A 15,601-nucleotide genomic window follows, 5' to 3' on the forward strand; every position below is an offset into this window, starting at 1 on the left:
TGAGGACCAGTGGGGTTCTGTCCTGGTGGTGATTGGAGGGGCAGGGTTCAAGGGCGGAGGTGCGAGAAGTGGAGGAGATGTGGTGGAGAGCATCGTTGACCACGTCGGAGGGGAAATTGCAGTCTTTGAAGAAGGAGGCCATTTGGGTTGTTCGGTAGTGGAATTGGTCCTCCTGGGAGCAGATGCGGCGGAGGCGAAGGAATTGGAAATATGGGATGGTGTTTTTCCAGGGGGCAGGGTGGGAGGAGGTGTAATCTAGGTAGCTGTGGGAGTCTGTCGGTTTGTAGTATAATGTACCAACATTAGTACGTGTAGCACAAAGTCAGTGAAGACTTATTTGGATTTTTCTGTATGGTTAACCCTAAGCTCCTCTAAAATGAGTTAGGGAAATATAAGTTATGAACTACACCCGTTTCTATATCTTGTTTACATTCTATAATTCTCCATTAGCAAAGAAAAATTCTGTGAATGGATATGAATATACCATCTACTTAATCATGGAACAGTAGCCAAAATTTCTAAACCTAGAAACAGAATAAACAGTAACTTAAAGGAGAATTGCAGTCGCTCAGAGATTGACATAGGACAGAACTTTCTGTAGTCAGTACAACATGCAAATTGATTCAAAATTGATTCTTATACTTGAGTCATTACAATGCTGATGAGTATTTTCTTATCCTCCTGCCATTCACCTGTTTCTTATCCAATCCCATTGCATGTAATCTCTGGCCTCTGTATTTATTCACTTAGTCTTGGCCCAGTCCTCCCTCCCACCTTCCTCTTGACTGTCTCAGCTCCATTGCTCACCTCATCATGTTTTCCCCTTCTATCTTTCACGGTGATTATATCATTTATCTTTTCTTGGTTACTTTCTTAGATGTTCTTATACTGCACCCATCTTATTTCTTCCTTTTTCTCCCTTGTCTGTCTGCCTCTTCAATCTCCATAGGTTGAAAGTTACTTAATTCTCATGAAGGCATTTGGTAACAAATATAGCATTGTTCCTTATTCACGATAAATGTATAAGCATTTATGCCTGCTGAGTAGCAAACTTTTCCTTTATTTGTAGAGAGTAGAGACACAGGCAGGTAGTAGTGCACTACAGCACCATTTAATGACCAGCTGCAACTCCTGACTACAAAATCAGGTCACGTTAATTTATTGAGCCTAGTGACATCTGTACATAAATGCAAACCACTTTGCAGACCAAAAAGGTTTCAGAAACAAAATATTGTTTCATTATTGGGTCACTGGAGAGCTGCATCCTTCAGAGTAATGAATGGGGTTAATTTTATTGGTTTTATATTGGTGCTGGATCTTAAGAGATCTCAGTGGGTCAGACAGTATCCATGGAGAGACAGCACGCTAACATTTCAAATCCATCAAGATTATGTCTGACCCACTGATCTCCAGCATTTGGTGTCTTCAGTACAGATTCGCATCTGCTGTAATTTGTTCTTACCAGAGTTGGATCTTGTTTGTTTTATTACTGATTTGGAATGGCCATTCACTTCTGAGACTAAGCTGGCTTCCTTCTCTTGCTGTAAACAAGGTAGGTTTAGAAGAAAAATAAACAAAAGAACCGCAGATGCTGGAAATAAGAAACAAAAACAGAAAATGGAAAATCTCTGGTCTGGCAGCAGCTGTGGAGTGCAATCAGAATTAACATTTTGGATCCAGTGACTCTCCTTCAGAACTGGAGGTCTGAAACTCAAAAGTTCAGAACTTCTGAAGTTCTGTGGAAGGGTCACTGCACCCGAAACATTAACTCTGATTTTGCTGCGCAGCTGCAGCCAGACCTTGAGATTTTCCATTTTCTGTTTCTGTAAAGTTTGTAAGAAATTGACATTATAACATTGTGCAAAATTATTTAAATGATTCTTTTGGTGGATCTTTATTTAAAGTACACCACAGGTGACTTCACACACACACATTTGCAATAGTGCTGCCTCAGAATAATTCCATAAAGTAGAAATTCATTTAACAACTCAGCTAAAACTATACTTGAAAATCTTGCAGGTCTTTCATACTAGCTGCTTTTCTTGGGTTAATGTGAAGATTAATTTGCAAATTTGCCTTTTTATACTATTTTCTATATTGAAATTAAAATATAAAAGTGGAAATAGTTCTGAAGTTGTGCACTTCAGAGATAGGCTTGCCGATTGTGGGTTTGGCACTAGAATTGTCATGTTATGAGTAACAACAATGTAATACTTGAAATGTTTTTACAGCAAATAAAAACATCAAATTTTACAGCAAATAAATCATCCCTAGAGGGATGATTTTAAGGGACAAGAAAATTTTTTGAATTTGATATTTTTGGAAAGTTGTAGCTGCATAACGATGTTTTAATGGACATGCAAATGAAGTTGGACTTGATAAAATGTATGGATATGTGCAATCACATTACCTGGTCTATTAGTTTTTTAAACAAAAAAAAGACTTTTAGACGATTTATAATTGTTCTGAGTGACTTGATACCATCCAAACTATCCCCACCTAGTGTGTGTTATGTCACTAAATTTGATTACAGATGGTAGAGATTGACCTGTGGTCAAACACGCAACATCTGGCTTTCATACTACCCTGAAGTTTGCAGTGAAGGCATGTAAAAGTATTCAAAACAAGCAGTCCTGACTGATTCTGGTGGGGTTTACAAAGCAACATTGACTTTATCTCTTCTGTAAGTCAGTGTGTTAGTTAACTAACAAAAACAATTTCCTCCCAAATTAATCATGAATTGATCATTTTGAAATAGATACATGTTCAATATACACTTGCTTGAATTTAGCTATGCTCCTACCTTTCCCCTCAGCCCCATTTTAAATTGTTTGTTGAGGTAGCGCATATTAGCCGTTATCCAAGTACTTGTACCTGAATCAGTGTGCCTAGAAGTACTATATTTTTGTCTTTCCCAAAGGGCAGGTACTTTGCAGACATACGTTGGCTGCTTGAAGCTGAGGAGCTGGCCCTGCATTCCAATTTGTAGCTAACTACGTGATGACCCTGGTTGTCTCCACTGGGGCAGCACATTTACAATAAGCAATTTTCAGCATTATCCCATAGTTAAAGTTCCATGCAGTGAATTTGTGGTAACATATCCAGCTGTTCATGATATTTAATGTCGTGAAAGATTTAGAAATAACATGAACCTTTACGGATGACCCACGCTGATGTAGGGATATCTTTTAAGGTTTGTTAAATTTAAAGTATGTTACAATTAGATGTCATTTCCTGCACAAACCTTTGATCTGTTGAACATTTGGTAGAACAGGCATTCAAATAAAATGCCACAACATAATGGTAATGATCTGCGTAAACTGTGAACTTCTTTCAGACTAACTTACTTCCTTTTGCTCATTTATCGGTTTTCCATTGTTAAATAGCAGTATTTTCCTGCTTGGTAAAATCCCCTCCCAGTCTGGAGACTGACTTATCCCCCAAGGTCAAACTGGAGTTGTAAAACCCTTTGCTGAATTGCAATGCTTCATTCACTGTCAACCCCACCACGTAGCATTTCAGGTATGTGATCAAATTACCAATTTGGTCACAAAACCTATAGTGTTTAGGGAGAGAAGTAATTGAGTTAAAGTTATTTGTGTTTCAGTTATTAGTGAAATATTTAGTGCACATACTAGCTGCTTTTCTTAGAAAATTGGTTTAGTTTCCTGTCGGGTTTTTGTCCCTGTAGTCATAGATTAATAAAAAAGGACAAAAAAAGCACAAATAAAACTGGTTATAAATAGAACAAAGTGCACCCACATAATGTGATTAATTCTTATTTTGCATTTTTACGATTTACGATTTCTTTCCACAGTGCTCAGTGGTAGTTAGCACTGCAGCCTCCAGCACCAGGGACCCGGGTTCGATTCCAGCCTCCGGTCACTGTCTGTGTGGAGTTTGCACATTCTCCCAGTGTCTGCATGGGTTTCCTCCAGGTGCTCCGGTTTCCTCCCACAGTCCAAAGATGTGCAGGTTAGGTGAATTGGCCATGCTAAAATTGCCCATAGTATTAGGTGCATTAGTCAGAGGGAAAATGGGTCTAGGTGGGTTCCTCTTCAGAGGGTTGGTGTGGACTTGTTTCCACACTGTAGGTAATCTAATCTAATTTGGAAGGAAAATCTTTAGTCCTAGCACGTTCTATGTAATTTCCAATCTAGCATAGATGTTCTCAATTAGAATGTTTTCAGAAGTCTGTCACATTTTCCTTTGAAAGCGAGGTAAATAATTAAACAGGGTTAACTGATTTTATAGTGATAATTCCATTTCAAGTACAGCACAAATCTAAACGACATTCACTTTTTAAACTTAAAATAGCGCAGCAAAAACTCTCCCTCTACCTGCACTTCTCTGGTTCCTTTTGCTGTTTATTTTTGGAACTGCCTTGATTCTAGATTAAAACAAATGTGGTTTTGGTAGGGCACTATGCCCAGGTCCAGGGTCACAGAGCCATGGAGTTGTACAACAGGAAACAGATCCTTCGGTCTAATGTGCCGAACTTAATCCCAAACTAAACTAGTCCCATCTGCCGGTTCCCAGCCCATATGCCTCCAAAATTTCCTGTTCATGTACTTATCCAAATGTCTTTTAAACATTGTAATTGTACCCATAACCACCACTTCCTGAGGAAGATCATTCCACATGCAAACCACCCTGAGTAGAAACTTAGCCCCTCCTGTCTTTTTTAAATCTTCTCCTCTCACCTTAAACATGTGCCCCCAGTCTTGAAATCCTCCAACCTAGTGAAAAGTCAACTAACGTTAACTCAGTCTATACCCCTCATTATTTTATAGACTTCTAGTAGGTTGCCTCTCAACCTCCTACACTCCAGTGATAAAAGTCCCAGCCTATGTGGACTCGTTGGGCTGAATGGCCTGTTCCCACAGTGTAGGGATTCGACACAGCCTTTACCATTCAAACCTTTCATTTCAAGTAACATCCTGGTAAATCTCTTCTGAACCCTTTCCTTCCTATAACTGGGCAACCAGAACTGAACACACTATTCCAGAAGAGACCTCACTAATGTCTTGTACAACCTCAACAGGACTTCCCAATTCCTATACTCAAAAAACTGAGCAATGAAGGCAAGTGTGCCAAACGCTTTAGATTCCAGTTCAGCTTTGGCTTAAGTACTGAAGCATTTACTTCTAGCTTTTATGTAATTTGGAATGAAAATAACTGGTGTTTAATGATGCTTTATTGAAACATATCACGTTTTTCACCCAAAATTAGTTATTTTGAAGTGCACTTATTATGTGAGTTCAATGATGCAACTACTTGTGCAGAAAAAGTCCTAGAAATTAAATACCAATTAAAAATGCCTGTTGTTCTGGTGTTAGATTAGTTGAGGAAGAAATATTGGCGCGGGTCTCGATGTTACTGCTGTTCTTTACAAAAGTAAGTTAAATCATGCAACATAATAGTGTGGGACGTTTTTGAGAAATGTTAATATTTTGCTAATAGATAAGCTGACATTGTTTGCATAAAAGTGAGTAGAAATTTGGCAGATCATGCTACGCTTTCACATCCGCATGATAAACTCATTTTCGATGCAAATAGACGGAAATTCTTTCGGGTAGATTGAACCCATTTTCAGAAGTGACCATGAGCACTCAACACAAAAGAACACCAAAGTAGTATTCTTATGGTGAATTCGTAGCTGGTCTGAAAAATGTAAAAAAGCCGCTGCAATTTATGGGGGGTCTTATGTGAAGGCTGAGGAAGCTATTAAGTAAAATTTGAGGGAGACTCGCTATGGAGGGAGCTTCACAATACAGTTAAGCAAGCTATATTCGGCCTTGGAATATTCATTGCAATCAGTGTCATGGAAAGTATTTTATTCCCTCGGATTAATATTCCTTGCTTTAATTAGCACTTCATAAAATGAGTTATTGATGTAGATTTTCCTTTTCTTGATAAGTGGCAAAGACTGAGATGTGGATTTTGTAATGTGCCTAAATGAGCTCTGGGGGATTCCATGCTGGTGGTCATACGTTTGTAAATCGGTAAAGCTAGTTAGAAGTAACTTTAACCAGGCAGGAAAGATGAAAGTCACATTGCTGTAATTGCTAATGAAATTGTGTAAATGTTCATAATTCATTTGTTCCACTGGTGTCAGAAACATAGTGCAACACCAGCAAGATTGTGCATAATGGGCATGTCTCCAACTTGTGTTGCTACTATAAGGTTGACCTCATTGAAAGTGTGCTATTTGTCCCCATCGCCTTACTGCAACGAGAAAAGATTACAAAAATAACTGGTTTAGACAATGTTGGAAATAGTCACTGTTTCTCTGTCCAATCCTAACTTTAAGCCCTGAGAGAATTGAGCGCTGCAAGTTCAGGGGCAGATTGGTAATGATTAAGAACAGAGACGTTGAGATTTGCTGTGATCTTTGCTAATTAGGCAAAGTCTAGAAGATAGGGGTCCAGTTGAAGGGGAAATATTGAAGTGGGTAATTGGATCCTAACCGAAGGAGGAAGAGCTCAATTTATTGTGGCAATGGATATAATTGGATGATGGTGAAGCTTTTGTAAAGGACAGATCATTTGGAATCAGAAATGGGATCAGGGAAGTGAAGGGGAAGGAGGACATGGCAGAGCATTGGTCTGCAAGCTGTTGAAGCTTGTAACCCTTCCCACCTAAAAGCAGCATTAACGACTGAGTGCTGGTTGAGAAGTTTGAAATGAAACAGCTGATGAGAGCATGTCTGAGTTGACGTTGTTGAAAAGGGCAGTCAAGAAAGTGCAGTGGTATCGTTCGGCATTGGGAGCAAATCTCAGGCTGTCAAAACTGGAGTCAGCTATTACGAGGGGGCATAGCTTTAAATTAAGGGGTGATAGGTATAGGACAGATGTTAGGGGTAGATTCTTTACTCAGAGAGTCGTGAGTTCATGGAATGCCCTGCCAGTAACAGTGGTGGACTCTCCCTCTTTATGGGCATTTAAACGGGCATTGGATAGGCATATGGAGGATAGTGGGCTAGTGTAGGTTAGGTGGGCTTGGATCGGTGCAACATCGAGGGCCAAAGGGCCTGTACTGTGCTGTATTTTTCTATGTTTCTATGTTTCTAAAACTATTGAAAGGTCAGCAGCCTGAACTGTTAAACCTTTCTCTGTCCACAGATGCTACCTGACCTGCAAATTATTCTTAGCATTTTCTATTTCTACTTCAAACTTTCCAGCAAGCAGAACATTCTGCTTTTGTGTTACTTGACACTAATTCATGAACACATGCAATAGTTTTAGCCATAATGAATTGCTGTTGTTTTGTGTTAGAACCTCTGTGTTATGAAGAGTAAAGAGGCAATGAGGCTATAATTACTAAATTACAGCAAAGCATTATTGGATACATTGTTGGTTTAGGACCAGCAGCTTGAGTTTGGTCTCTGATCAAGCGGCGACACATTTACATTGTGTTGGTGCAGCGGGCTTAAATTCTGTGGATCCTGCACAGAGAGTTGATCCAATAGTCAGAAGCTTAACTGGGTGGAATAGGGAGGAAAGAATCTCTTTCTTCCCTTTCAAGTTAACATCTGTTAGATTTGAAATAGTTCAGATTTGAGATTAATTTGTTGTTGTTTGGATTTACCATCATTGTGAAGCAAGACAATCATTTCTGGGAAAGCTTTTTTCTGGACTTCACTCCTGCCAGAGATCCAGCAATGATTTTGGATTTCCAATATAAATTTGGAGTTAGTTCAAAGCAGTACAAGAGCACCAAAGTTGTGTAACAACCTTCCCATTATCCTCCTTACCTTGTTGGTTCTTGCTATCCTAACATTTAAATCAATAATTATGCTATGTACAATTTGTAGTCCTGTAACAATTGAACTTAATGTTAAGAACCATGAATTAGTGTTCACTGTAATTGTGTATATTCTATCTTGTTTATATATGATTTTGTTAAGCTTTCTTCTCTAATAGAAAACTACTATATTTGAGCTCTTAGGATTCTTATTATGGCGAAACAAGAGGCTAGTTTAGGAGTACTAGTCTTGCAGTAGAATTTCATTTTAAGATGCTTTTTATTCCCTTTATAGTTTGATTGGCCACTTGCTGTTCACCAAAATGACATTACACCCTTCAGAATAATTGTTGCATTAATTATACCTGTGACTACTGTTACCTTTTGCCTGACGAAGGGCTTATGCCTGAAACATCTATTCTCCTGCTCCTCAGATGCTGCCTGACCTGTGCTTTTCCAGCACCATGCTCTCGAGTCTCTTCACAAATGTTTTATTTAGTGAGATGATGGTGTTAGTGGTAGGATCATTAGACTATTAATCCAGGTAATATTCTAGGGACTTGGATTCAAATACTGGCCTGACAGACAGGGGAATTTGCATTTAATAAAATTTTGGAATTAATCTAGTGACTATGAAACCATTGTTGATTGTTGGAAAAACTCATCTGGTTAACTCATGTATTTGAGGGAAGGTAATGTGATATCCCTACCTGGTCTGGCCTACATGGGACTCCAGACTCTCAACAATCTGGTTGACTCTTGCTGCTCTCTCAGCAGTTAGGGAGAGGGATTACTAGTTTCTACAGAAGTAGATTTCAAGTTGGGTAACCATAGCATACATGGCAAGGAGAGACCAGAAAGGTGAGTTACTGGTTTAACTTTTCGCATGTTTTTGCATAAGTAAACATTGCTAGAATTTTGTAATTAGTGTGAATATAAACAACTGTGTGCAACTGGGGAGCTGTTCTGATGCTCACTCTACATTGAAATGCGATCATCTTATTGTCATTAATGCACTGAAACAGCGATTAATGAACCTAAAGAATTCATTAGATACCACCAGCAAAATTAATGTCATTTACAAGATACCATGCAAGAACTGTTTTGAAAAAAAACTACATTGGACAAACAAGCAGGAAACTTGCCACCAGGATACATGAACACCAACTAGCCACCAAAAGACACCACCCACTACCATTAGTTTCCTTACATACAAAGAAGGACACCACTTTGACTGGAACAACACACATCCTAGGATAGGCTAAACAAAGACACGCATGAAAATTATTAGAGGCCTGGCATTCTAATTGGAACTCCATCAGTAAACACATCAATTTAGATCCCACCTACCTTCCCTTGAAAAAACAATGGAAATGACATCACCCACCTTAAGATGCCAAGACCTAAAAACAGAGAGGCAGGACATACCACAACACTTCATCGGAAACTCGCACTGATGATGTTACCTAATATGGTGACAAAACGTCTGAAAACAAACCTTCCAGGTTAGCAAGTTAACAAATTTTACAAAATTCTCATCATCCTGAGCTACAAATCTCAAAAATTGCTAATTGTTCTAACTGTTATATAGGTGCTGTTTGATGTTGATAGTTTTAGTACTGTTTTACTGTTTGACCTCAAACTGCATAATGTTTAGTTATCAGAACTTAATTGTTTTGGGGAGCCTAGAATTTCTTCTGTGCCACTCCACATGTTGGTCAGGAATATATTTTGCAAAATTGCGTGATATTACTGTAATCTCTCCGTGAATCATATTTTGTTTGTGCTAGGAGAAGTGCAGAGAAGATTTTGCTTGCAATTGCAAGTTGAGGAGACCAAGATGAAGTATGATTTCTTTATATGTGAAGTGCTATGGTCATTTTAATCAAGCATTTTCATTTCAATCCGGAATCTGTTTAAAATACCAATGTTTATAAACATCATAAAATGGCTTTACCATCAATGTTGAGTGTGTGGTGCTGGAAAAGCACAGCAGGTCAGGCAGCATCTGAGGAGCAGAAGAATCGACATTTTGGGCATAAGCCCTTCATCAATCTCCAACATCTGCAGTCCTCCCTTTCTCCTTTACCATCAATGTGTCTTCCAATTATTTCATCGGCCATTTTTAAATTGAGTCTGAATTAAATGTCCAGAAGTAGAGCACATATAATCTGGTTCCTAATTTAAATTACATTACTTACACAAAATATAGCAGGCTTTTTTTTTATGATGGAAATGTGAAATGACCATGTTAATTCTGGTTCTCTAATCCTATTTTACTTTCAGTTAAGTCACATGGGCTGTCGTTGCATTTAACCATTTTCTGTTTCTCATCTAAAACAATACTACTTTTTGGTTGATTAATGAGAGTTGATTAATCAAAACAATCTTTCAGAGCGCTGCTTTGGAAATTTGATTAGTATTTGAAATGAAATCATAAGATAGTCAGGTTTTACAGATCCAGTTCCATTCCAGATCCCAACACTTGCTGTTTCACTTCAGATTTCCAACATCTGCAGAATTTTGCTTTTGTTTTCGGATCCAGTGTAGGCATATTAAGTCTTAGTAATGGTTTCCTATATAGACTGCAGTGAGATTTTGATTTTACTTTGAGATTACCATGCTTTTTCTTCCCAGATGTACTATCCTGTGTCTGTCCAATTTTCTTCCTGTAGGTGCATGTGGAGCAGGTTGGATGAGCATAACGACAGTGTACACTATGTATTTGATTAAGGAGCAGTATTGTGTTTTGCATGTGTCTCTTTGACTTTGTTTTATTAGAACTCTCTTTCTTTCTCATTGAGTTGATTTGTTTATTTTTATCAGTACTCCTTTTATATAATTGCTACTATGTTTTTTTTTTCAGGATGTGATTGTAATGAATTTGGTATTGAGACCCAGCAGTGTAACCAAGCCAATGGTCACTGCATCTGTCGGGAAGGGATTGCAGGAGAACGTTGTGATAAATGCGCTCGAGGGTACTCTGGTACATTCCCTCATTGTGAACCATGTCATGCATGCTTCAGACTGTGGGATAAAGAAATTGAAGAGCTGACTAATCAAAGCAAACAACTTGTAGCTCAGGCTGATGAGGTCAAAGCTAGTGGAATAGTTGGGCCTTACCAAGAAACTGTTAGTGCTGTCCAGGAAAAAATTAATGACATACGAACTCTACTTGCTGAAAATCCTGCTACTGAACCACTTGACAGTATTGGGAACCTCTTGGATGAAGCCAAGTAAGTAAGATTAAGGTTGAGTTAAGTTCTTCTTTTGCCCTTATGTACACCAATACTTCCTGTTCCATGCTGTTAACACTGGAACAAAGTGCTGCTGACTGCACTTCATTTACATTTGCCATTTTAATAGAAAACTGCCTGGAGAGCTAGACCAGAGTCTAGCATTACCAAGTATTGGGGATGTTTGACTATCTGAATGTTGCTGTACTCATGTGAATTTGCAATTGGTTTACGTAGCCAGATTTGCCCTATGGTCAAAATGACTGATAGCATGAACTCTATGATAAAACATGAATAAATGTCTTCATCTTTGGTCTTGTACCAGATAACAGTGGTGGGGCCACTCTGTAATTCTTTTCATAGTCTTTCTCCTAATGATGGCCATATTGCCAAAAATGAATAATGAAGATTCTTTTCTAGTGGAATCATACAGTTGAACATTTGCCTACCAGAGGATGTTCCCATGGGTAAAAGACCAAAAGAACGACTTGGAAACTGAACATATTTATTGAGCCAGACACTTTGGCAACAAAATTCTTGTTCATGTTTAGCCATCTGTGCTCTACAGTTAATCTCATTAAATTGGTCTTTATCTAGTTGTGATTAACAGGGAAAGTTTGAGGCTATTTTGTACTCCTAACAGGTCAGCTGGGAAACGTTGTTTAATAACCATCTGCAAGACAGCTGTGTGAAGCTGATTTCATGCTTTAATAAATATTTTTTGGCTTAATTTGACGATTGAAGCTCGCACATTTGGTGCACTACTCCAGCAATTTTCTCTTGTATCAGAGCTACTGATTCTGAGTTTTATGTATTATTTTGAAATATCAGATTATCTACACTGTTGTCATCTTCATTCTTTCAAGATCCACCAATATTGATTCCACTCACTGGCCTCCATTTCTGTATTTGCCCAATGCAGATGCAGTCATTGTTACTTAGCTATTTATATCAGTTTGGACCACACTATCACTGTTAAAAAGAAAAGTAATCCCAGAGGATTACTCAGAGGAATATTGTCATAGTTTTGTCCATTTTGAATGCCTAGCGATCTGTATTTTTAAAAAATATAGCTTAGTTTACACACCATATTACATAGTGTTGTGTAGACATAGTTTCATTGTTTTGAGTAGGGCATCTGACATATGCTGCATTCATTTGGATCAGCCTGTTTGCCCTTTTGAGGGGTAAGATTTAGCATGCAAGATGTCACAATATTTTTGTACTTGAATGTTGATGTTGCTGCTCATGGGAAAAGAATTAGTAACATTTGGGATTTGCCATCTTTCATAGGATAATGAAAAGTGTCATGATTTGTATTCTAAAAGATTCAACATATTGTGGTTTCGCTGAGTCTCCTCCGTTGGATACCAGTTTCAATAATTGTATGTAAAGAATGGAATGTGGATTATCTTTGGATAGCTTTGTTTATTTTTGGAAGGGATAGAAACATTTCTTGTGATTTAGATATGGGTACTTGGTCATTATCAAGCAGACTTTCTTAATTTAATCAAGTGTAACATCATTTTAAATGTTGCATGTTGTGATAATGTAACCCTCGTCTTAGATACTGTGGCTGTCCGAAGTAAGCTAATTAAATTAAGTTTTAAAATCCTTTGATTTCAGGAAGAAAGTACTTGACCTTGCAGAAAAGGTTACTGTAATTGAATCAGATCTTGCAACTACAGCAGACCGAAGTAATGTGACAGACCAAGAAATAAGTGTCCTTCAGACAGATGCTGAGAGTTTGAAAGCTGTTGTGAATGAGTTAGCAGAACAATTGGAATACATTAAGAACTCTGATGTCCATGGTGAGGATTTGATTGTTAATTGAAAATTGAATGCTGATATATTAATATCTACAAGTTCATTGATACCTCAAATATCAAAACTTAGTTATCTTTTTCCTTCACACTTTATGGTTTTACTGATTTTGAATGGTGAGGTGGGAAATGTTGAAATACAAGTGACTTCACAACACCATGTAAACAGTTAAGTGCTTCATACTATTTCAAAATAGTGAGAATGTACTTAAAGCACCTATTGGATGTTAATTACAATTTCATAAGTTACTCAGTTGTGTTCCTATGTCTCTCTTTTGTAAATAGAGCTCCAGAAAGTATTGCATAATGCTTTGGTGTAACTTCAGTAGTTTGTTAATCACTTTCTGTAATGTTCTGTTGAGTGCATCAGTATAAAAAGGCAATATATTTATTAAGTATAACTCTAAATGGATGTGATTAGATCTGCCCTCTACAACTGTAATTACTGGACTGAATTTTCTATTGTCCTACAGAATCTTGTAATGTCACCTTTTAAAGTAATGCATGACTTAATGTTTTCTATTCTCTGCAATACTCTGTAGGAGCCTTGGACAGTGTCCAGAAATATTTTAACCAATCTGTCGAGGCTGAAATGACAGTTAATGCTTCAACCACTGATCCTGGTAGTATACTGATGGAATCCTTGAGCACTCGTGAAAAGGTGGATGACATGATTTCACAGAGTCAGGATCACTTTGAGCAACAGCAAAAAGAACATTCACAAAGTCTAGAAGAACTAGCTGACAAATTGCAAAGTCTAGACCTCTCACCATTAAGCAAAAAGGTATATGTCCGGTTCGATTTAACATTAGAAGAGCATTATAGATCCATATTAAGCTGCCATTTTATTTTAAATGGCTATTTCTAGTGGTCCATTTGCAAAATATGTGTAATCACATATGTATGGTTAAAAATAAGTTGAATTTGACAACAAGGCTTCTATTATTTGATTTGATAGCAACACCAAAACATTCCATCTAAGCTGCATTTTTAAAGAAGTTTTGTTGTGTTAGATGACTGTATCCTGGATTTCAAAATATGACTAGAGCACTTCAATTGTCCATAACCGAATAAAACTCAGTTTTTCTGAAGTGCATGTTCTGACCTGTGCTGTTCACTCTCTTTGCTCAGATTTGTGGTGGCCCTGCAGGAATGCCATGTACCGAAGCGGAGTGTGGTGGTCCAAACTGTCGTGCTGATGATGGAACCAGAAAGTGTGGTGGCATTGGCTGTGATGGACTTGTAACTTTGGCCCATAATGCATGGCAGCATTCCATGGCTTTTGACACTGAGATTCTAAATGCTTTGGCAGAAGTGGATCAGCTTTCAAAAATGGTATGTTTTTGCATTTGGAAATGTTAGCTGCCAAGTAAACTAACATGCAGTTTATCAAGCATTTTGTTGCTTTGCTTGCTTGCTTTTTTTTTAGGGAACGAAAGTCTCAAAGTGATTATAATGTGTGAATGAAGATGCAAATACTCACTTTAGGAACTGGATTCCGACACTTCATGACAGCACTCATTGAAACAGTTGACAGACTGTGCAATATATTTCAATACTGATCTTTGGCATTTCACCATCCCAAATAAAAACTGCTGTCCTCTGCTTGTAGAGTTTTTCTTTCCGCTGACTGTGCCACTTTAATAAAATCTATATGTGACAGTTGTTAAATATGGTTTCTCATTTTATCATACTAATAATAGCAACATACTGCAGTTGCTGGAAGTCTGAAATAAAAACGGGAGATGCTGGAGAAACTCAGCAGGTCTGGCAACATCTCTGCAGAATGAAATAGTTCCCGTTTCAAGTCTGTGATCATGTTTCATCAAAACTAGCCTAACATCCATTGGGATAATGCCAGGGGTCATTATTCGGAAGAGATAGCAAAACATTTAGCAAATATTTATGTAATCAAACAGGTTCAACAATGTTTGACAAACTTACTAGAGTCCTTTGAGAGTATAACCAGCAGAGTTGATAAAGAGGAAACTAGAGGTGAAGTATCTAGATTTTGAGAGCGTTTGATAAGATCTCCCATAAAATGTTACTGGAAAAGATTGAAAATACCATATTGTGATAGCATGGATTGAGAGTTGATCAACACATGAGAGACCAAGTCAGGATTAATTGATGTGGATGGAGGTTGGTAAAGCATAATTAATGGAGTGCCAAAAGGATCAGTCCTCAGGCCTTAATTATTTGCCATATGATTTGGAGAAGGGGGCAGAGTATAATATATCCAATATACAAAAATAGGTGTTGTGATGATGATACAAGGAATCTGCCAGGGGATATAATTTATTTGAGTATGTGGGCAAAGACTTGGCAGATGGAGTTTAAAGTAGGCAAGTGTGAGATCATGCACTTCAGTTGAAAGAGTCAAACTATTACTTAAATGAAGAGAGACACTCTCTAAAAGAAAAACTGCAGTGGAGAGGATCGGGCCGTTCTCATGCAGGAAATGCCGAGTGTTCGCATTTAGCTGCAGCAAGTAATTAGTAAGACAAATGGAATTTTGGCCTTTGTTGCTAGGGAGTTGAAGCTTGAAAACAGGAAAGTTTTATTACAACTGAACATGTGTCCATGAAGCTACATGTGAAGTACTGTGTGCAATTTTAGTCTCCACGTTTTAAAAAGGATATACTGGCATTGGTGGCAGTTCAAAAGAGATTGACTCACCTGATTTGTGGGAGGAAGAGTTGACTTATCAAAGACAGCTAAATAATCAGGCCTTTATAATTATAAAACAGTGAGGGGGGAGAGAAAGGTGACTGACCGACTCCTCCTATCTCTGAT

General features: G+C 37.9%; 1 protein-coding gene across 1 annotated transcript in view; it reads left to right on the forward strand.

The window, feature by feature from the left end:
* The window catches only part of LOC140466810 (laminin subunit beta-1-like), a 98,311-nt gene that overhangs the window by 64,490 nt on the left and 18,220 nt on the right, over nucleotides 1–15,601 (forward strand). Inside the window, exons 24-27 of the mRNA XM_072562458.1 lie at nucleotides 10,613–10,982; nucleotides 12,609–12,793; nucleotides 13,348–13,589; nucleotides 13,937–14,140. Of these exons, the coding sequence (XP_072418559.1) occupies nucleotides 10,613–10,982; nucleotides 12,609–12,793; nucleotides 13,348–13,589; nucleotides 13,937–14,140 (1,001 nt within the window). The remainder of the gene's footprint in view (nucleotides 1–10,612; nucleotides 10,983–12,608; nucleotides 12,794–13,347; nucleotides 13,590–13,936; nucleotides 14,141–15,601) is intronic.

Source organism: Chiloscyllium punctatum, chromosome 44 (genome assembly GCF_047496795.1).
Source record: "Chiloscyllium punctatum isolate Juve2018m chromosome 44, sChiPun1.3, whole genome shotgun sequence".
In the NCBI taxonomy this organism is placed as follows: Eukaryota; Metazoa; Chordata; class Chondrichthyes; order Orectolobiformes; family Hemiscylliidae; genus Chiloscyllium; species Chiloscyllium punctatum.